Source organism: Lithobates pipiens, unplaced genomic scaffold, assembly GCF_037356315.1.
Source record: "Lithobates pipiens isolate NorthernLeopardFrog02 unplaced genomic scaffold, aLitPip1_a1.2 Scaffold_13, whole genome shotgun sequence".
NCBI lineage: Eukaryota > Metazoa > Chordata > Amphibia > Anura > Ranidae > Lithobates > Lithobates pipiens.
This window is the reverse complement of record NW_027507718.1, coordinates 27,402,182-27,426,462: the sequence shown is the minus strand read 5'-3', so window position 1 is coordinate 27,426,462 and position 24,281 is coordinate 27,402,182. Positions and strand designations below refer to the sequence as shown.

Genomic DNA, 24,281 nt, shown 5'->3' with positions numbered 1-24,281 from the left:
ACTTTATATATAATTTGATTAAAATCACCAAGGAAAATATTCCATGAAGATAAAAGGTTAACAAGAAATTGTTCATTTATTTTCTTTAGAGTTGAAATGGCATCCAATCCACTAGAACACTAGCAAAACCTGAGGAATGCTGGGTAGAGGAGAGTTTATACTGTATATGGCTGGTCTATTTTTCTGTTTGCCAGTGTCTCAACCTCCTGTAAGCAGCAATATATACTATTTCTGACTTGATGTGCAGTTGCACTATTTTTCCCGAGAGCTTAGTGAATGTGGTGAAACTTCTCTGATTCCCATCACCTAATATTCAAGCAAAAATGCTTCACCCTCTCTATTTACTCTATTCAATGAAAAAAAAGTGTTGCCTACATACAGTTCTACCTGAAGCTTCAACACAGTGACTAACTTTGGGGAAAATGTACTTGCATAACGCACAGTCTATTTGCCTTCAGTATATCAACCCCTTTAAGTTTCTGCCATTGCTTTTTGGAATATTTGCTTCTGTTTAAAATCCCTGGAAGTATTGTATGATTTCTACCTTTGCATCAATTTTGCAAATGATGTACCCATTAAGTGTTTTGTTTTATTTAATTACAATTAACACCCAGTAATATCATGTTAATAAAAATACCCCCAGGATGCACATGAATTACAAGGTGGAGCGGAATTGGCAAAACCTAGGGTTAATCCCATGGAGGATGCCAGTGCACTGGAGAAGGCAATTACAGCAAAAGGTAAGAGTTTTTAGCTTTTATATATATATATATATATATATATATATATATATATATATATATATTTGTAGTCAGAGTCTTCATTCGGAAATACAATGACCCTAACTACCAAGTCCTGAGGTGTGCCTTGGCCTGGCTAGACAGTATGCCTAAAAGAGGGCATACCTGAATGAATATGTATGAAATGTAAATGAAATTATGAAAGTATGGGGGAACGGGTGGGTGGGAACACAGAAACGAGCCAACGAAGGCTCTGATGGAGGAGGAGGGATTTAAAGCCCTCAGACTCCTCCCACATATTCAGGCTAGCCTGCGGCCATCCTTCCAACTTGTAGTCAGAGTCTTCATTCGGAAATACAATGACCCTAACTACCAAGGCCTGAGGTGTGACTTGGCCTGGCTGGACAGTAGGGATGAGCCGAACACCCCCCGGTTCGGTTCGCACCAGAACTTTTGAACGGACCGAAAATTCGTACAAACTTTAGAACCCCATTGAAGTCTATGGGACTCGAACGTTCGAAATTAAAAGTGCTAATTTTAACGGCTAATATGCAAGATACTGTCCTAAAAAGGGTTTGGGGACCTGGCTCCTGCCCCAGGGGACATGGGTCAATGCCTAAAATGTTTTTAAAAATGGCCGTTTTGGCGGGAGAATTGATTTTAATGACGATTAAAGTGAAAAAAAAGTGAAATATTCCTTTAAATATTGTGCCTGGGGGGTGTCTATAGTATGCCTGTGAAGTGCCACGTGTTTCCCGTGTTTAGAACAGTGCTTGCAAAAAATGACATTTAACGGAAATAACATCATTTAAAACTGCTTGCGGTTTTAATGTTATATCTGGTTCCTGCAATATGGTTGAAAATCATTGAGAAAAATGGCATGGGTAGCCCTCCCTGCCCATTATTACCAGCCCCTTTGGGTCTTGTACGGATATTAAGGGGAACCCCGTACCCATATTAAAAAAAGGAAATACGTGTGGCCCCCAGGCCCTATATACTCAGAACAGCAGTATACAGGCGGTGCAAACAAGACAGGGACTGTGTAGGTTTGTTGTGTTAAGTAGAATCTGTTTGTAATTTTCAACTGGTACATTTTTAAAGTGTAGCTCCAGTCAAAAAATCTATTTTTAAGCTTTTTGGAAAACATAGGGAAGGGTTATCACCCCTGTATAATTTGTTTTGCCGTCCGTATTTTTTCATCTCACTTGCTGTTGTCTCCTTCCGTTTGCAAGTAGGAGATGTTTGTAAGTTGGATGCTTGAAAGTTGGGGCCTGCCCTATATGCTCTGCAGAAATGGCGGAACAAGGTGTTGGTTTTGCCACAACATTGTAAGCCCTCAAAGTGACTCTTGGTGGGCGCTGGAGTGCCCTGCTGTGAACGATTATATCAAGAATTGTAATTACATGCCATTGTTGAACAGTGGTAGAAAAATTGACCTTTGGTGGTTGTGGTGCTGGTGTCACAACACTATAAGTCCTCACAGTTACTCTGGGTGGGCACAGGAGCGGGCCTTCCTGTGAAATATTATATCAAGAATTGTAATTACATGCCCCTGTTAAACAGGGACTGAAAAATTGGGCCTTAGGCACTGGTGCTGGTGCCACGACACTGCAACCTCTCCCATATAATCTAGTTGTGGTGCAGGAATGAGCCCTGCTACAAAGCATTGCATCAAAAATTGCAACCTCTCCCATATAATCTAGTTGTGGTGCAGGAATGAGCCCTGCTACAAAGCATTGCATCAAAAATTGTAACCTCCCTGGCTGTAATCCCGAGTCTGGCTTGGGTTAGGAATTTACTAGTAGGAGCGGTAACCCCGAGCCAGACTCGGGATCACATCGCTTGATGCAGGGGAGGACACAGGGAGAGTTACTTACCTCGTCCCCTGGATCCAGCGATGTCCTCCACGCCGTGTGATCGAGCTGTCCTCCGCTCGATTCACAGTGCAGAAAGCCGCCGAGCTCCGTTCCCTGCGGCGTTACGGCGCACGGGAGCGGAGAACGGCGGCAAATTCAAAAAAGTAAAAACACACAAAACACACATAGCACACACATATTTTTTGCTGTATTAAAAAATACACACCCCCTTTGTCCCTAGTGGTCTGTACAATGCCCTGCATGCACTTTTATATTATAAATACAGTTTTTTCTGCCTGGAATTTAGAGATTGTCCATAGCAACCAAAAAGTGTCCCCTTTTCAGTGTTTTAGGATTTGATTACATTATTGAATAATTTTTATTATTCTTTATTATATTATAAACTTTATCATACCCGGGATGTCTGCTAGACTCTGGTTTGAACAGATTTAAGAACGTTATTCCTAAGAATTACAGGACTACAAAATAAAAGCCAGATTTCCATGCAAAATAATTGTACCGCATTCAGCACCTTATTCCAGACTGAATCATACCGCCAGGGAGGTTAAACGCCCCTGTTAAAAAAGGGCTGAAAAACTGGGCCTTAGGCACTGGTGCTAGTGCCACGACACTGCAACCTCTCCCATATACTCTAGTTGTAGTGCAGAAATGAGCCCGGCTGCAAAGCATTGCATCAGAAATTGTAATTAAACGCCCCTGTTAAACACGGGCTGAAAAATTGGGCCTTAGGCACTGGTGCTGGTGCCACGACACTGCAACCTCTCCCATATACTCTAGTTGTGGTGCAGGAATGAGCCCTGCTGCAAAGCATTGCATCAAAAATTGTAATTAAACGCCCCTGTTAAACAAGGACTGAAAAATTGGGCCTTAGGCACTGGTGCTGGTGCCACGACACTGCAACCTCTCCCATATACTCTAGTTGTAGTGCAGGAATGAGCCTGGCTGCAAAGCATTGCATCAAAAATTGTAATTAAACGCCCCTGTTAAACAGGGGCTGAAAAATTGGGCCTTAGGCACTGGTGCTGGTGCCACGACACTGCAACCTCTCCCATATACTCTAGTTGTGGTGCAGGAATGAGCCCTGCTACAAAGCATTGCATCAAAAATTGTAATTAAACGCCCCTGTTAAACAAGGGCTGAAAAATTGGGCCTTAGGCACTGGTGCTGGTGCCACGACACTGCAACCTCTCCCATATAATCTAGTTGTGGTGCAGGAATGAGCCCTGCTACAAAGCATTGCATCAAAAATTGTAATTAAACGCCCCTGTCAAACAGGGGCTGAAAAATTGGGCTGGTGGCATCACCCAGAACCAAAAATGTTCTTCCAACATATCAGCGGAGGAGGAAGAGGATAGACAATCAACATAACAGGACAGTCACTCAGCATCAGCATAGGCAGTCTTGAAGGGATGTGATATTTTAAAAAAAATTATTCGGTTACATCAGCTTCAGGTGCTTGGTAGCTGTGGGTGATCCAAGACTGATTCATCTTGATGAAGGTCAGTCGATCAACTGAGTCGGTGGACAGGTGCACCCTGTGATCGGTAACAAAGCCACCAGCAGCACTAAAGGTGCATTCTGAAAGAACGCTGGATGCAGGACAGGCCAGTAGCTCAATTGCATACCGTGCAAGCTCTGGCCAGTGATCCATCCTCAAGACCCAGAGGATTTTCGGTGGGGAAGGTGTCCAAGTCTGACCTTGCCCCTAGGTATTCCTGCACCATGTAAATCAGACGCTGGCGATGGTTGCTGGAACCGATCATACCTTGGGGCTGCGGACTAAAAAATTGTCTCAACGCATCGGTCAGACGGCCACCTTCTCCACCGCTCCTTCTGACCGATGCCTCAGCAACACGTTGTCCAGGACCAGGAGTTTGTAACCTCCCAGTCTCTGGGAACGCGTTGCACAGACCTTTCTGCAAGGCCTCCCGGAGATGTCTCATCCTCTGCTCCCTCTGCGAGGGCAAGATAAGGTCGGCAACCTTACCCTTGTACCGTGGATCAAGGAGAGTGGCCAGCCAGTAATGGTCCCTCTCCTTGATCCGAAGAATACGAGGATCCTTCCGCAGGCTTTGCAGGATCAGGGTGGCCATGCAGCGTAGGTTAGCTGAGGCATTCGGTCCGGAGTCCTCTGGGTCACTAAGGACAACATGATTCGCAGTTACCTCCTCCCAGCCACGTACAAGTCCACGGGTTTCTTGGGACTGTAAATCATCCCTACAAGACTGCTGCTGCTGCTGATGCTGAGTGCCAGCCTCCACCTCCATGCTAACACAATCATCCTTCTCCTCCTCCTCATCCTCTTCCTGTGTGATGGGTGGCACAGCAGGAACACTGTCTGGATAAAGGGGGCCTTGAGAGGCAAGGAAGTCCTCCTCTTCCTGCCTCTGTTCTGCCTCAAGTGCCCTGTCCATTATTCCACGCAGCGTATGCTCCAAGAGGTGGACAAGAGGTACAGTGTCACTGATGCATGCACTGTCACTGCTCACCATACTTGTGGCCTCCTCAAATGGTGACAGGACAGTGCATGCATCCCTGATCATGCCCCACTGGCGTGGTGAGAAAAAAACGAGCTCCCCTGACCCTGTCCTGGTGCCGTAGTCGCACAGGTACTCATTGATGGCCCTCTGCTGCGTGTGCAGCCCCTGCAGCATGGCCAACATTGAGTTCCACCTGGTGGGCATGTCACATATAAGGCGGTTCTTGGGCAGGTTCAACTGCCTCTGTTCTGCCTCAAGTGCCCTGTCCATTATTCCACGCAGCGTATGCTCCAAGAGGTGGACAAGAGGTACAGTGTACAGTGTGCGTTGCACAGACCTTTCTGCAAGGCCTCCCGGAGATGTCTCATCCGCGTGCCAAAGAGAACATCCCCGACTTCCCTTCCTTGACAGTTAGAGAGGGTGAGCCGCAAAAATGGACAGATTGACAGGAGTTTGTAGGTCCAGAAAACTGGACACCTGAAAGATACTTCATGGAATTGGCAGATGAGGCCAAATTGCTGATGCAATACCCAGCAAAAGCCAGAGACATGAACCTATGAGACCATCCCGCCTTGTGAGAAGCCCACCACAAAATCTGGATAAGAACCATGGTCAGATTGATTACCCGGGACCCCACTGCCCCCAGTTCAACAAGCCACTGTGAGAAATTCCAACATCATCTGAAGGCACACTAAGAAGAACAGGAGCCACAGCTGAAACCTCAGTGCAAGCCTAACGGGCTATGAACCCCACCATCCTGACTAACAAATAAGAGCGCATAGAGAAACCGCATGAACCGGGTTGAAGAATCCTGCACGAAACATGCGCTGCACTGGTGGATGGAAGTGGTTGAACAGAGTTGGGAATAACCACCCGAATACTGCTCCCCAGCTGAGGCCGGGAAAAGGGTACCCCAGCGATAACTGAGCTAAGAGTTTGGAATGGTCCCACCCCTAAAGATGGGGTGCTACTGTTTTGGAACCTGACTAGAAAAGCCCGATATCTTGTTTCTGTCCCCCTGGCCAAATGAATCCTTAATATAAGTGTGCACACTTGAAGTCAAACACTGACACACACGCGGTTCAGTATTCAGATACTCACTATCAAATCAAGAATTAGATGAAAGACAGCGTGTACAAACCACAAATTATACATATTCATTATTGTGACGGGGTATAAGCTTTTTAGCTGGGTTATGTCTAAAAAAGGGAAACGTTTTCAGCCCCTTCTTCCTCTTGGGTGTAGTCTCATGTTGCCGAAAACAGGCGCAATATTTTTTTGACGTTCTTTTTAACCCTTGCAGTTTCGTTCCACATGAAGTGAGAAGCTGGCAGACATCTTAATTATGATTAAGGTTGATAACTGATAATAAAAGATAAGCACTTATACCTATAAGAGTACCAGAAATAGGCATTTCACTTATAACACTCATGATCACATCCATTGCAGTTCCCCCCTTGAAATGCTTATTTCACTAAACTGTCCCTCATACTAAAAGACCACCTAAAACCACCGGCTTATCATTCCACTCTGCAACTCTTTTAAGCTGTACATAGGGAAAGGGCAGTGACTAGCTCACCCCCCCCCCCCCCGATACAGCTGGTGAAATGTAGCCAGGTGCTGTCTGTCCCTATGGCCCTACAGCGTCGCATCTCGGGGGAGGGTGACTGTAACGGAGCATAACACATAACTGTCATCATAGGCATCTCCAAGTCTAACATAAACATCGTAGTCATCGTCTGGGGTTTCTTGGTTCACTAATGTAGGGGTAGCTTGATTAACTGCCTTTTCCACACATTTCCTGATGCAGGGGAGAATGCAGCAGATTATAGCCGCCATTACCAGGATAGCTATTCCTATCTGGGTCAACAATCCCTGCCACCCCCCCTTTATCCAGGTGAAATACTGATCCCAGGGATTGGTGAGCCCTGAATTTCTGTTTTAGCTCTCTGGACAAGTCCTCAAGTTTCTGGATGGCTGAGAATCCGGTTTCTGCAGCCATAGTATCCTCAAAGGTAGGCTATGGCTACCATGTCCCCTATTGTTCGCATCTGGGGCCTCAGGGGGTTAGAGTTAGGTGCAAACTGGGAACCTGTCCATTCTGGATTGTTGAACATGTCATTTAGTTGGAAAGGTTTCCTATCGCTGTAATACCCACTTTCCCACCATATACCGAAAACATAGGTCCCGCTGTCTCCTGGGCTGGGGTTTTCAATGGTCAGTCTAAACTCCTTTTCAGCATACCGTCCTTGTTGTTTGTTAATTGTCATTCTGTCTAGAAGTGATTTCCCATTCTTGTCTTTCATATTTTTGGTGGTTTCGGGGTCGTATCCCCATTTTGTATCTCCAGTGTTCCAACCCACTGCTCCCCAATAATCACAGTTGCCACCCCAGTAAGTGTCGGTGACACACACATACAAGGTTCCCGGATCCAGTCCTATGTCTCTGACTGAATAGTCTGTGCCCAGTATCCTACCATAAGGGGATATGAATGTAGCAACACGTGTGTTAGATGAGTTATACCGGAATTGAGTCATACCATCTTTTTGTTTTATGGCCACCTCTTGGGCCTGAGCATAAATCACAATAAAATGGATAAACAGGATCATGGCTTGGTCCCCTCAGCCTCTCCTTCTTCTTCGGGCACGGGGACTTTCTTGCAATGGGATGCGTGTATCCACGAGTTCTTTCCGGCCACTTTTACTGATGTGGAGGTTGTCAGAAGGACTTGGAAAGGACCATCGTATCTGGGTTCAAGGGTGTGTTTCCTCACGAACTTCTTCACCAATACCCAATCTCCGGGGTTTAACCTGTGCGATCCCATGTCTAATTCAGGATCTGGGATAGAGGAAAACACTTGCACATGGATACGGGTTAATTCTCGAGATAAAGCAGTCACATAATCAGTTAATAGATCAGATTGTAGTTGCAACTGTTGTGGAAAATAACAACACAGTCTGGGGGCTGAACCAAACAATATCTCATAGGGTGACAAACCATGATTTCCCCTTGGGGTGCACCTGACACTGAACAGGGCAATGGGTAGGCTGTCTGGCCAACTCATTCCTGTTTCCTGAGACATTTTCAGCATCCTGGACTTCATTGTGACATTTAGTCTCTCCACCTTCCCACTACTCTGAGGGTGGTACGGGGTGTGAAAGGCTAGTGTGACCCCTAAGGCTGTCCATATCTCTTTGGTTACTGAGGCCATGAAAGCCAGCCCCTGATCACTCTATAACCTCCGGGACACCATATCTGCACACTATTTAGGACAAGAGTCTTTTTGCGGTAGTCTTGGCGGTCATGTTGGCCACAGGATAGGCTTCCGGTCATCCCGAAAGCATGCAAATGACCGTTAAAGTGTAGTCATATCGGCCGCTTCTTGGCATCTGGACGTGGTCGATCTGTATCCGCTGGAAGGGGTATTGGGCCTTCGCCAAGTGTTTCAAGGGTAAGTGGGGTGATGTCTGGGGCTAGGTAGTATTTGTTGATTAAGGCATTCATCAGAGTTTTCGACAGATGAGAGGCACCATGGGCCCATTGTACCACTGCAGGGAACATTGTCCGTGGCAGGCACGGTCTCTTGTTTAACTCCATGATTCCTTCAACTTCTGTGGCTACTTTCTTGATCCACACATCCTTTTCTTCTTTGTCAGAGCCTCCTGTTGTTCCTTGAGGTAAGTTCTGCTCACAGGAGGGTTTTGCAGAGTCATAACCGTTTGCGCTGTCTCTTCGAGATCATCTATTGGATCGTCTAGGATGGGTGCTGCATTCACTCTGCTGACCACTTCTCACGTCCCATCTGCTGCTTGCTTTGCGGCAGTATCTGACAGGTGATTGCCTCGTGCTTCTCGGGAAACCATTTTGCCGTGCGCTTTTACTTTAAGTATGGCTACTTGTGTTGGGAGAAGTAAGGCATCCATCAAGTTCTTGATAGCTGTGCTGTGTTTCACAGGTGTTCCTGCAGCCGTCAGGAACCCTCTGATTTTCCAGATGATCCCAAAATCGCAGGCCACTCCCAGAGCATACCTCGAGTCTGTGTAAATGTTGGCTTGCTCGCCTTCGGCCAATTTGCATGCCATAGTTAGAGCTTGCAGTTCTGCTTCCTGGGCAGACATAGAGGGGGGTAACGCTGAGGCCTATAGAACTGTGTCTTCAGTAGTGACTGCATATCCTGTGTGGTACTGTCCAGCCTCATCTGCATATCTGGAACCATCCACAAAAATTGTCAGGTAAGGGTTCTCAAGGGCTGTTTCACTGACTGTCGATAGGTGTGTCTCCATCTTCATCACTTCAAAGTAGTCATGAGCAGTTTGGTGAGGATCAGCTTCCAAAAAGCCCCCCCCCCCCCGAGAATGGGAAGCAGAGTGGATGGGTTGAGAGTATTACATCGATGGATGGTAATGTTGTCGGGGAGAAGCAAGGCACACTGAAGTCTGAGGTGCCTCTGTGAAGACAGGTGTCTGGGCTGGGTCTGGTTCAGTATGGCAGTGATGTCATGCGGGGTGAGGAGGGTTAAGGGATGGCCCAGAACGAGGTCTGCAGTCTTGTCTAGGAGAATTTGGGCCGCAAAAACAGCTCTGAGGCAGGAGGGTCCCCCCCTCACCACTGAGTCCAATTGGCCAGAGTAGTACCCAATGGGTCTGAGTCTACTGCCATGGTTTTGGGTTAGAACTCCTGTGGCATGTCTTTGTCTCTCTGAGACAAACAGTTTGAAAGTCTTTCCATAGTCAGGTAGGCCCAAAGCGGGGGCCGTCGAAAGGATTTTCTTCATTTTTTTAAAGTTGTTCACAGCTTCTGGTGAAAGCAGGAAGGGGTCGGATTTCAAAGCTTCGTAGAGTGGTTGCATCAAAAGGCAGGCTTCTGGGATCCAAGCACGGCAGTAGGAGATTAGTCCTAGGAAAGCATGGAGCGGCTTCTGTCTCTGAGGCAGGGGGATGGCCTTGATTGTAGCAACCCTTTCTTCAGTGAGGTGTCGGGTGCCTTGGGAGATGCAATGACCTAGGAAAATCACTTTCTCTCTACACCACTGGACTTTTTGCTTTGAAACCTTACAACCTTGTTCAGCCAGGTAGTGGAGGAGGCTCTCTGAAAATATGGAGGCGTCACCGAAGGTATTCGCACACAGCATACTGAAGGAGGACAATGTCAGGGTGGAGTTTCATCCACGTGTCCAGGATGAGTCCCATTGCTTTGGCAAACTGGATTTAGGCTCCAGTCTCTTCGGAGGCTTGGCATTGGTCTTGGTGGGCGGTCCAAATATGGTGTACCAGAGGCCATCATGAGAGGAGTAATTCTTTTACTACCCTGTGCTGATTTTAAACCTTTTGCCACCAACAACAACTTATCACTCTCCATTGTCTTGTACTCTGGTCGTGCTAGAAGCAGACCCTTTTGGATTGGTTCCCTAAGACCTGAGACAAAGGCAGCAGTCAGCATTTGCACGTGTGCTTTGATCTGCTTGCCGAACCCCAGGTCATTGAACACTTGTGTAATTCTGGTATGAAATTTCTCAACTGTTTCCCCCTTATCTTGTGTCATATCCTGTATACCGGTCGCTTGATCTGCCAAGCGATCCTGAGCCCATGTTTTTAATTGGGCCACGATTTTGACCCCCGAATTCCAAGTATCGAGGTCATACCGTATATTCTCATTAAAGCATTTTCCCATTACTGGCCAGTAGGAGTCCCCTGCTTTTATTTCACACAAACTTTTTAAATCCCACCATGCACAACTATATGATTTCTGGATCTACTCAATCCTTCTATAAAAAGCCATGGGCTGTTTTTCTGAGTCTGGCAGGCCAGCAACCAGGCTGGCAGCATTCTTGAGAGTGAAAGTTACATACATCAGGGGAGCCACCAATCTGGGGGTGGTCCATTGTGTGTGGGTGGTTGGCCAATGGGGGGTCGTGTTAGACCCCTTCCCCCAAGTACAGGCCAGTGTGAATCAAGTCCTTGAAGCCAGTGTTGAGAAGGGTGAGGAGGTTGGGAAGGGTATTGTGGTGACACATATGAGTCGTTGAACATTGAACCCATGTTAGTCTCGGAATGTGGGTCATATTGTGGGAATGTAACGTTATGTCTTGGTGGGACTGTATTCGGGGCCAGTGGGACCGTGGTTGCACTGGTGTCTATGTTAGTTATACCTCTGGACACCACAATGTTCTGTGCACGGGGATTTGTCTGGTCAGGACTACGGTGGGAAGGACCGGCATGAACTGCGGATGTATCCGGGCTGTGGTGAGTGGGACTGGTATAAACTGGTGATGCTGCCTGATCCATCCCATCAATGTGGTAGAGGCTGTATGGGGAGGTGCCGTCTGTGACAGAGGGGCGGTAGACGAAGGGCGGTACTCATTTCCTGAAAGACAGCCGCCATCATAGGGCAGTGGCTGCCTACTCAACTTCCTCTTTCCTAATTTCTTGTACACGTACACAATACGGCCATTTTGGTTTGTTTCTTCCTCAATCCACCCTTCTTCAGCAATAGCTTTCGCAACCTTAAACCAGGAGTCTGCTATACCTAGTAAGCCATGATCTTTTAACAGGCCTCTTTTCCTTTTCAAGAGAGAGAGCGCCATTCGTCTACTTGTAATCTCCCACCCAAATGCATGTCAGTCTCACATATTTTGCTAATTTCTCCCCCTTCTTAATGGCATCTTGTCCCTCCCGTTTCAACACCAAGTCACAAGCTAAATGGCCCTCTGTGGGCCTAATCAGTTTATTTCCCATCCTTCACAATTCTCAAGTTAAATGAAAGATAGGAAGGGAGAATGAGAGAGAGAGAAAGATAAAATTAGAGACTTGAAGTTGATATAGACAATGAGGAAGTAAGAGATCTTTAGTAGGGATGAGCCGAACACCCCCCTGTTCGGTTCGCACCAGAACCTGCGAACAGACCTAAACTTCGTGTGAACTTTAGAACCCTATTAAAGTCTATGGGACTCGAACGTTCACAATCTAAAGTGCTCATTTTAAAGGGTAATATGCAGGTTACTGTCCTAAAAAGTGTTTGGGGACCTGGGTCCTGCCCCAGGGGACATGGATCAATGCAAAAAAAAGTTTTAAAAACGGCCGTTTTTTCAGGAGCAGTGATTTTAATAATGATTAAAGTGAAACAATAAAAGTGTAATATTCCTTTAAATTTCGTAGCTGGGGGGTATCTATAGTATGCCTGTGAAGGGGCGCATGTTTCTGGTGCTTAGAACTGTCCCTGCACAAAGTGTCATTTGTGCAGGAAAAAAAGTCTTTTAAAATCACTTGCGGCTAAATTGTCGGGTCTCCGTAATACAGAGAACACTCAATGAGTGTTCTCTGTATTAGCCGACAATTCATTCATTCATTGATTAAAAAAAAAAAAAAGCGTGGGGGTTCCCCTAAATTCAATTACCAGGCCCTTCAGGTCTGACATGGATATTAAGGGGAAAACCGTGTCAAATTTTTTAAAAAAATTGACGTGGGGGTCCCCCAAAAATATCCATACCAGACCCTTCAGGTCTGATATGGATATTAAGGGGAAAACCGCATCAAATTAAAAAAAAAATTAACGTGGGGGTCCCCCTAAAAATCCATATTAGACCCTTTATCCGAGCACGCAACCTGGCAGGCCGCAGGAAAAGAGGGGGGGACGAGAGAGCGGCCCCCCCTCCCTCCTGAACCGTACCAGGCCACATACCCTCAACATTGGGAGGATGCTTTGGGGGTCTGTGACCCCTCAAAGCACCTTGTCCCCATGTTGATAAGGACAAGGGCCTCATCCTCACAACCCTGGCCGTTGGTTGTGAGGGTCTGCGGGCGGCGGGCTTATCAGAATCTGGCCCCACAGACCCCCAAAGCATCCTCCCAATGTTGAGGGTATGTGGCCTGGTACGGTTCAGGAGGGAGGGGGGGGCGCTCTCTCGTCCCCCCCTCTTTTCCTGCGGCCTGCCAGGTTGCGTGCTCGGATAAAGGGTCTGATATGGATTTTTAGGGGGACCCCCACGTAAAAAAAAAATTTAAATTTGATGCGGGTTCCCCTTAATATCCATATCAGACCTGAAGGGTCTGGTATGGATATTTGGGGGGACCCCCACGTCAATTTTTTTTAAAATTTGACATGGGGTTCCCCTTAATATCCATGTCAGACCTGAAGGGCCTGGTAATTGAATTTAGGGGAACCCCCACGCTTTTTTTTTTTAATCAATGAATGAATGAATTGTCGGCTAATACAGAGAACACTCATTGAGTGTTCTCTGTATTACGGAGACCCGACAATTTAGCCGCAAGTGATTTTAAAAGACTTTTTTTCCTGCACAAATGACACTTTGTGCAGGGACAGTTCTAAGCACCAGAAACATGCGCCCCTTCACAGGCATACTATAGATACCCCCCAGCTACGATATTTAAAGGAATATTACACTTTTATTGTTTCACTTTAATCATTATTAAAATCACTGCTCCTGAAAAAACGGCCGTTTTTAAAACTTTTTTTTGCATTGAACCATGTCCCCTGGGGCAGGACCCAGGTCCCCAAACACTTTTTAGGACAGTAACCTGCATATTACCCTTTAAAATGAGCACTTTAGATTTCTCCCATAGACTTGTATAGGGTGTTCCGGCTTTTCGAATTTGCTGCGAACAGCCCAAATTGTTCACTGTTCGCTGAACAGGCGAACAGGCAATGGAGCTCATCCCTAATCATTAGTAATAAGTCACTTAGTGAAGGCAGAGAGAGTGAGACCAGATGATGATTAACCACTTGCTTACTGGGCACTTAAACCCCCCTCAGTCCCAGACCAATTTTCAGCTTTCAGCGCTGATGCACTTTGAATGACAATTGCGCGGTCATACAACACTGTACCCAAATGAAATTTTTATCATTTTTTTCCCACAAATAGAGCTTTCTTTTGGTGGTATTTAGTTACAGCTCGGAGTTTTATTTTTTGCTAAACAAACAAAAAAAGATGCAAAAAAAAAAAAAAAAAAAAATCATGTTTTAATAGTTTGTTATAAAATTTTGCAAACGGGTCATTTTTCTCCTTCATTGAAGTGCGCTGATTAGGCGGCACTGATGGCTGCATTGGTGGGCACTGATGGGCTGCATTGGTGGGCACTGATAGGCTGCACTGGTGGGCACTGATAGGCATAGTTAAGGCGGCACTAATAGGCACAGATAAGGCGGCACCGATGGGCACAGATAAGGCGGCACTGATGGGCAAAGATGGGCACAGATAAGATGGCATGGATGGGTGGCACGGATAAGTGGCACTGATGGGTGGCACGGATGGGTGGCACGGATGGGCACTGTAGATGGGACTGATGGGCACTGATAGGTGGCACTGATAGGTGGCTCTGATAGGTGGCACTGCTGGGCACTGATGGGCGGCACTGCTGGGCACTGATGGGCGGCACTGCTGGGCACTGATGGGCGGCACTGGGTCGCAGCACCTTTGAGGCAGATTGTGGGCACTGTGGGTGGCACTGTTGGTGGCACTGCTGGATGGCACTGTGGGTGGCATTGTGGGTGGCACTGTAGGTGGCACTGTGGGCACTATGGGCACTGATGGGGGGCACTGATGGGGGGCACTTACTTTTATTCAGGATGGCACGGCGGTGGGCAGGTGGGCACTGGCAGGGGGCAGGTGGTCAGCTGTATTGCTGGCCGTGATCGGGACTGATGTCCCGATCACGGCCGCCGGTGATCGGCTTTTTTTTTCTCTCCTCGCGCTGTCAGCGCGAGGAGGAATAATAGCCGATTACCGGCTCCGTTTTATCACATGATCAGCTGTCATTGGCTGACAGCTGATCACGTGATAAGGGGTCGGGATCGACCCCTTGCACGGATCGGTGATCAGGCGAGTCTCACGGTCTCGCCGATCACAGAGCGCGCCGCGCGCGCCCCTCAGGGGGCGCGCAGGCCGCTCGTATCCGGGACGACGTCAATAGACGTAGTCCCGGAAATGTAGGTCCGCGCTAATGCCGTCATTTGGCAATAGCGCGGATCTGTAGTGGTTAAAAGATCCCTTGTAAGACAGTTATTGAGGAAACATACAATAAAAATCAACAACCATTATTCAATGGGCCTTTCTAAACATCCCTAACACGTCCCAGTGCAACACCCAAATTCCCCACTCTATCTTTCTCTGCCTCCTCGTAGTTTTCTGGTTGCTGAGGTTGTAGGGGACACCTTTTGCTCCCCTGTCCTCTTAATCTAGCCTCAGCCTCAATAACTGCCAATGTCTTGCCGAGTAAAAATGTCACTGGATAATGCACATTCAATCTAAATACCATCACATGCGGGGCTTTTGAGAACAGGGGTTTGTAACCGAGGAGAGTTCTGTTATAACCCGGTTCTACCTTTTTAATCAACCCCCAGCCGTTCTCATTAATACCGAACAACTATCCACAAATACACTTAGGACATACATGACATCACCACAATCAATGTGGCAACCAAGGTGAAATATGGGATTGACTATTCTCACGGGATCCCCACGCCCTCGCTTCAGGCGTATGTGACGCCCCCTCTTGGTACAATTCCCGTACTCTTGGTACAATTCCCGTACTCTTGGTACAATTATTTATTACCCCAAGAGGAGTTTAACCACGTTACCTCCATCCGTGATGATATACTCAATCCCTCCTTCCCAACAAAAGGTGGTTCCCACAAGACAAACAGACAAACCCCAACAAAACACAAAACACTCCGGATACAGGCGGGCCAGAAACAATTGCAGGTTCATATAAATGGACTCGAGAGAAGATATATACCTGTCTTTTAGGCCTCAGGAAGCCGATGTCAAGACAGAATTCAACCAGATACAGATGCGGACTAAACGGTAGACAAATTATTAAGGAAAATGTCTTACCGTTTTATCCAGAGTTGATCAGGCTCCGGCCCGTCCGTATTTGGTATTATTTCGGTCTCTTTCCGTTTCAGCTGTTCCTTGGACCGACTCTCGAGCCCCACGTTTGAGCTCCAGCTGTACTGACGAGGTTGGCCGAGAACCAAGCACTGAACCCCCATGCGACGGTGGAGGGATGAACGTGCACCGGCCTCCTCCGCAACCCACCCCAAACCCTAAACAGAGAAAACACATCAAGCGAAAAGAGAACAGACAACCAACACACGAAACAACAATACCCCTATGTAGCTGACAAGTATGAGGATGTAAGTGCAGAAATGACAAGACCAACAGCGCATGAATGTGAACCTAATGCTGACACAACCCTAGTGTATGTAGTGAGCGAGCCCGAGCAACCTGCAGCATCAAGACAGGTAATTAAAAAACGAACACTCAGGGCTGAGGTACCCACAGACCATGGTGGGTAGCAGTAAAGGTAAGGTGAACGTGCACGTATGACGTATGGTATACGGGCAAGAAGATTGTATGACGACAATCAATTAAAAACGAAAACCTCAGCCCGTATGGGTCCATAGACTTGACGGACCCTGGATGTAAGCCCTAGGGCTTGTGTACCCACAGACCGTGGTGGGTAGACGTACAAGAGTGAAGAAATAAGCGTGCAACGTATGACATATGGTATACGGGCGAGAAGATTGTGGGACGACAATCAATTAATAAGGAAACCTCAGCCCGTATGGGACCGTAGACGTGACAGACCCTGGATGTGAACCCCAGCTAACATACACTACGAACGACAATAAAGCTACGAACGGAAAAGCTATGACAGAACAACAGAGATAGATAGCAAACAACCCACAGGGCAAGTGTACCCACAGACCGTGGTGGGTAGACGTACAAGTGTGATGAAATAAGCATGCAACGTATGACGTATGGTATGCGGGTGAGAAGATTGCGGAACGATGAAACGAAACCTCAGCCCCTATGGTCCATAGGCGTGACAGACCAGGATATGAGCCCTGGCTAACAGAAATGCTACATACAAAACGCCATGACAGAAAGCAGACAGTAGCAAACAACCCTCCGGCCTAGTGTACCCACAAACCATGGTGGGTAGCCGTACAAGTGCAAAGAAATGAGCGTGCACCGTATGACGTGTGTTATATGGGAGAGAAAATTATGGGACGACAAACAAAATGAAACAAACCTCAGCCCGTACTGATCTGACAGAAATGCAGGACAGAACGCTATGACCGAAATGCTGGACAGAAAGCTACGACAGAAATGCTGGACAGAAACGCTATGACAGAAATGCTGGGCAGAAACGCTATGACAGAAATGCTGGGCAGAAACCCTACGACAGAATTCCTGGACAGAACGCTATGACAGAAATACAGGACAGAAACGCTATGATGGAAAAGCTGGACGAAACGCTAAGCCGGACATGCTGGACAGAACACTAAGCCGGACATGCTGGACAGAACGCTAAGCCAGAAAAAAGCTGGACCGAACGATATGACAGAAAAGCTGGACCGAACGATATGACGGAAACCCCCCCGGACAGAACATGATAACAGAAGAACGCAGAGACAGAAACCTAGGGCCTAGGGCCGAACGCCGTGATAAACCCCAGTGACAGAAAAGGGGTGCCTGGGCATTCGGGGGGGGGTGTGAGAGTGCCGGGAGGTGAACAGGTGGGTGAGGTGCCCCCCCATGAAACCGGGAAGCGTGGGCATCCCCTCCATGGAGCATGGTGAAAGTTCCCGGGAGGTGAACTGGCTGGCAAGCGGCCAGTGGTGGGTGTAGGGTGACGCTACGACTGAAAGTTGGACAGAAACGCTATGACAGAAAACGCTGTGACTGTGACCGAAAATACTGAACACAGGCTGCGATCGACATAGACCAAAGAAGCAAATACACAAGACAGCAGCAACCCTGGCAGACCTGCTGTAATAATGATTGCTGTGGGTGGACTGACATCCTCTGTCACAGCAGCAGAGATGTCAGTGACCGTTCACCCCCAGAGCACCGACAGCCCCCCTCCTGGTGGAGCCAGAGAAGAGGAGCAGGAGGGAACAGAACACTGACCCCCCACCAGGTGTGCAGCACAGATGTGGGGATAGATGCCGATCCCCCCCCCAGAATTGGCGGGAGGCCGCCAGAGGCAAGCAGAGTGCATGGGGAGAGAGGAGCCGTCAGGCGGCCAAACCCCCCCCCCACACTGGGAGAAACGATGGGTGCTCAGCACATGCGAGGGGAGAGGGGGAGCCGGCAGCGGCCGATCACTTCCCCCTCCCCCCACCAAGAGATCCGGCTGGCACTCCGCACATGCGAGGGGAGAGGGGGAGCTGGCGGCGGGCAATCACCTCCCCCACCAAGAGAATCGGCGGGTGCTCCGCACATGCGAGGGGAGAGGGGGAGCCGGCGGCCAGCCGAAGCCCCCCTCTCCCGGCGGAACACCGGGAGAAACAGGCGGGTGGCCCCCATGTGGAGCCTGATCTACCCTGGACAGGGGAGCTGACGGCAGCCGAAAACCCCCACCCCCCCTCTCCCAGCGGAAACTGGGAGAAGCGGGCGGCCCCCTCGTGGAGCCAGACCCCCCCAGGACAGAGGAGCTGGCGAGCAGCCAAACCCCCCTTCTCCCGGCGGAACAGCGGGAGAAGCGGGCGGGCGGCCCCCACATGGAGCCAGGACAGGGGAACTGGCGGGCAGCCAAATCCCCCCTCCCAGCGGAACAGCGGGAGAAGCGGGCGGACGGCGTGGACCCCTCGTGGAGCCGACCCCCCCAGTACCAGGCAGACAACGTACCCAAGAACTAAATGTGAAAGGGGAGAGTAACCGGAAACACACATCCCCCCCCCGGCGGGCACCCGCCGGCGGCTCCCTCATGGAGCTGGACGAGCATACGGACGCCCCCCCCCACAGCAGCCGGATCTGCCCCTGGGAGAGAGGAGCTGGTGGGCGGCCGATCTATACCGCAGTACCCAGGGGAAGCATGGTGGGTGGGCAGGCGGTCTCCCTGGTGTGACCACAGAGAGATACACCCCCCATCGCTGCAGCAGACAGTAGCTCGGCAAAGACCCGGAAGTGACGTATGTCAGTCCACCCCCTCCTGACCCCAGAAACGAGACGACGAAGGCTCTTATGGAGGACGAGGGATTTAAAGCCCTCAGACTCCTCCCACAAATTTAGGCTAGCCTGCGGCCAGCCTTCCAACAGATATATATATATTTATCATATAATAATCATGCAAAATGACAATGATGCCTGAAAATATCTTGCATTGGGGTTGATTTACTAAAGGCGAACCGACGTTGCACCTTGCAAGTACAGTTGCATCTCCTCTGCAAGTTCAGTTGCTCCGTAACCTAGTAAATGAGAGGAAGCTTTGCTGATTCTCATCTTTCAATCATGTGCAAGCATGTGATTTGGTATTCTTTGCAAAATGAAGCTTCATCTCATTTACTAAGCTTTGGGGCAAATGCACATGCAGAGATGCAACTGCCCCTGCAAAGGGCACAGTTTATTTGCCTTTAGTAAATCTACCCCACAGTATATACACTTAACATACCATTCAAGGAAAGTGATCGAAGCCCAATCAGGATAGGATCATTCAGCATTATTTGCTGGGCAGTCATCTATGCTGTAGCCTAAACAATGAAACATGCATAGGCATGTGCACAGGGTGTGCACATTTTAATCACCCAGTGTGGGGCCAATTCTCCCTGCTTCCGAGAGCCCCCATTTCCCCCTGCAGTTCTGCCAGCTTCATTCAGGATGGAGAAAGGGGCCAGTAAATATTTAATTTCCTGGCCCCTTCCTTTTCTGAATGAACATAGTGAGTGATCTGTACCAATTGCTCGAATGTTCATTCTTACCTGGAGTCTGTGAATGAACAGGAAGCCTTTCAGCACTTCTCGTTCATTCACTGTCCAGTGCAGCTGAGACTGCAGAGAAAAGGACTTGGGAATCTCTGTATTTAGTCCCTTTCGAGCTTAAAAGTGAGACAACAGGGCTCCTAAAAAAATCGTAAAAAAAAAAAGTACTGACACAGTCCACTGTTCTACTGACACCAATCTCTGCTCTACCGACACCATCCACTGGTTTGCTGATATACACGGATGTATGTTTGTGCTTTGGGGTGCACACTCTAATGAAATAGGCTGCGCACGCCAATGGAAATATGATATATGAAGCAAAACTACTAGATCAGACTGCTTGACTCTAAATGTGGGATACAAATACATCCTCAAGAATATAAAAACACTATTGGAAAAAAAAATGAAGACCCCCCTTTACACCTTTTCAAAGCATGTTTTTGCATTAAGGTAACACTTATGAATATTGTAAGATAATACAATGCGGTACTGCATAAAAAAAAGTTTACAAACTATACTATTAACATTTTGTATTGTGATAGTTATGCGCTGCCGCCTACTAGTATATGAATAAAAACACAATGGGGTTATTTACTAAAGGAAAATCCACTTTGCACTGAAAGTGCACTTGGAAGTGAAGTTGCTGTAGATCCGAGGGGGACATGCAAGGAAAATAAAAAACAGCATTTTAGCTTGCACATGATTGGATGATAAAATCAGCAGAGCTTCCCCTCATTTCAGATCTACCCCTTAGATTCAGAGTGACTACACTTTCAGTGCAAAGTGGATTTGCCTTTCGGAAATAACCCCCAATGTGTGAATTGGAATTAATAAGCTGCTGCCATTACCTGAAACTATTCACAAAATTGCAATATGTAGAATATATAAAGTGTAATAGTGCTGCAACAAATAGAGAAATAATGTCTGACACTATTTATTACTCTGTTTGTAGCAGCACTATCACACTTTATATATTATGTTATTAAAATGGATTGGACAGTTGGACAGTTTTTAAGCCTTTGTTTGTTTGTTTTTTGTATTTTTTTTTTTTTTTATAGTAAACTTTGAAGGGAAACATTTCTATAACTTTTAGATGTGTTGTGGCTGTTACTTCCCCTGGTTAATTTATATCTATTCAAATATACGTGGCGCTAACTTTGAGACAGATCCTATATTACTGAAAGTGCTGGTGGCTTGATTTGTGGGGGCTGCAATGCAATCCTGGGTGAAAGTCCACTGATTCAGGGCAGCCTTTTGCAGTGAAGCAGAAGTGGTCTCCAAGATATGCAAGAAGAGGTGCCTGCATTTCTTTTCTAATTTATATCTATTACCAGGGCTTTTATTTCTCATATAATAGGTGCAGGAACTCCCCCCTTCAAAGCAGTGGCGGTTGGTGTTTTTTTCTTTGGGGGGGCAAACAGCCACTCCCCCGGTTGGTTGGCCATCTATCCAGCGGCAGGGGCAAACACCCCCTCCCCTCGAGGACAGTCAGGACATCAAAGCCCCACACTTACCCCATCTAGGAAGTGGGTGGGTGGGCAGCGTGTCTCGCCACTTTCTTCCTCCTCCTGTGGTGTGGATCATGGTGGCTTCCATCCTGCATCAGCCTCCTCCTATGCGTCCAATAGGATCACCTGAACTTTCAGCCAATCGGGAAGCAGGTATCAGACCCACGCTTCCTGATTGTTGGAGAGGTGATTCAGTGTTAGTAAAGCGAATATTTATTTGCTTTTCTAACACACCTGGGTTGGCTCCGAGCACATCCTATTTTGAAGCCTATTAGAGCCTGTGCCTCTAATCAGGTGCTTCAAAAAAACACTACCGGCGCTGTAATTAATGCCCCCGGCGTCCTGATTAATAGGGGGGTGGTCGCGTGGTGACTGCGTGGTCGCCGTGGATAGATTCATGTTATGCACGAATCTATTTATTAATCATATTAATAGATAATCCATAGCACAACAGAAATCATTATTAATACACTATTGGGTTTAAGTTTTGAACCCTGACTGGTTGAGTTATATTGGTCTGTACTTTATTCTGTTGCTTACTGAAGAGGTTTAAAAAGGTTGTATGGCAGTGCTGCCTTATCTAATTCAATTATATATAACATAGTTTTCTGCAAAACCGATTATATGTGTTTTAAAAAATGAATAATTAGTGTTAAGTTATAATGCTGCAAGAACAGGTCAGTATCACATTAAAGTATTTCCTAATGGTGTTTTGAATTACCAACATATAGCTACCCATCTAGTAAATGTTATTCTTTACATGATCATATTTGTCTTTAGATGTTGATGAAGGAACTATAATTGACATTTTAACAAAAAGAACCAATGAACAACGCCAAGAAATTAAAGTTGCTTACCAAAAGAAAACTGGAAAGGTATCGTATAGAAATGCAATGATAGTTACAAAATATTAACCCCCTTCATTATCTCTCTTGCATTTTTTGGGAGCTGCTTGTGTTTGAGTGCCTAACTCTTTATTTTTTAATTTGTGACCACATCTTTTGTAGCTTTATATACCTTATGCTAAACCAACCATGAAAAATGTTTGATACACAGTATATACAGCACTGATGGGGCCATAATCTGCAAGTGGAAAGAACAACATTTCACTATAAACCGGCCACGACCAGGTGCTCCTCACAAGATTTCTGACAGTGGAATGAAAAGAATTATCAGAAGAGTTCTCTAAGAGCCAAGGACCACTTGTAGAGAGCTTCAGAAAGACCTGGAATTAGCAGGTCAAATTGTTCAAAGAAAACAAAGAAAACAAGGAGTAATTCACTCAACCGCCATGGCTTGTATGCACGCTCACCACGTAAGACTCTATTGCTAAAGTAACAGCATGCTGAAGCTTCTTTAAAGTTTGCTGCACAACATTTAGACAAGCTTGTGAAATACTACGAAAATATAGTCTGGTCAACTAAGACCAAAATTGAACTCTTTGGATGCCATAATACACATCATAAGAAAGGAGCTTGGACATACGGGACTTTTAAGGTACCAATTTGAGAAGAGAACACATTACAACTCATTAAAATAGATATTATATTTATTAGAGAAAATGGTTAAAAAGAAGATAGAATGACTACAATAATTTCTGTTTCCATCAGTCTATACATACGACCTATCACAAGAAAACAGGAATCACAACACTCCAACACATAAAAGAGTATTATATACTCCGTTCCCAAACTTTTTGACATGTTTCAATGATGTGGCTTCTTCAGGAAAAGGGACATGAAATATTTAATCAAAGTAGAGAAAAGTATATCGCACTCTAGATGTATATAACAAAAGAAAAAAATCTAAGAATTCATAAATTACATTACACATGTTATTTACAAAGCATAAAATATGCATTTTTGCAAATGTGTGGCTCAACAGCTCATACACCAAAGGGACTCTATGGAAACAAGCCCCCCCCCCCCCCTCTTTTATGCAAAACATGATATTACATGTTCCCCTTACCTCCAAAAAAGGGGAGACGTAGGGGTCAATTCCAATCAGAAGAGTTCCCCAACACTCTCATCAACCATACAGCCAGTAATGGTCCAAAGAAAAGCTAGATTGCCTGTAGAGAGGGATAAACTTGCTAAGAAATTCTCTAGAGAGTACAAAGGGATACCTGCAATAGCGTTAAACAAAAGAAAGCCTATATAACCGAGGTATAGATAGGGGGGCAGGAAAACGATCCAAACCAGGTTACAACAAAGGAACTGCACCTACCTCCCACTCATAGTAACTTGAAATATGCAAATAAATCCGGGAGCTCGGGTAAGCCATACAAAGAACTAAGTCCTAGTTACTGATCCAATATCTTTGAATATAATACACATCATGTTTGGAGGTCAAATGGCACTGCACATCACCACAAAAAACACCATACCCACAGTGAAGATTGAATGTGGGAACACCATGGTGTGGGGGTGTTTTTCAGCATAAAGTACTGGCAAACTTAATTTCATTGAAGGAAGGATGGATCGAAAAATGTGCCAAGGCATTCTTGATATAAATCTGCTGCCAAGCTGCTAGAATGGCCCAGCCAATCGTCTGACTTGAATCCAATAGAAAATCTATAAAAAGAAAGAAAGATCAGAGTTTATAGAAGAGGCCCATGGAACCTTCAAGATTTGAAGACTGTGTGGAAGAATGGGCCAAAATCACATCTGAGCAGTGCATGCTACTAGTTTCTCCATGCAGGAGGCATCTTGAAGCTGTCATTACCAACAAAGGATTTTGTACGAAGTATTAAATAAATTTCAGTTAGCGTGTTCAACACTTTTTCCCTTTCCAACGTACTTGTTTTGGTTTCTTTGTATTTCTGGATTGCATGGTTTGTTACCGACATGTGGTGAACATTTCATGTCAATAGCACCTTTAGAAATATATTTACCTAGAAAATACTTATTTTACCCGCTGTATATACAGTATCTCACGAAAGTGAGTACACCG

At 46.5% G+C, this 24,281-nt stretch overlaps 1 protein-coding gene across 1 annotated transcript in view; it reads left to right on the top strand.

The window, feature by feature from the left end:
- LOC143973984 (annexin A1-like) overlaps positions 1-24,281 on the top strand; it is a 57,851-nt gene that overhangs the window by 16,012 nt on the left and 17,558 nt on the right. The window contains exons 3-4 of the mRNA XM_077474934.1: positions 644-740; positions 22,110-22,204. Coding sequence (XP_077331060.1) covers positions 644-740; positions 22,110-22,204 — 192 coding nt within the window. The remainder of the gene's footprint in view (positions 1-643; positions 741-22,109; positions 22,205-24,281) is intronic.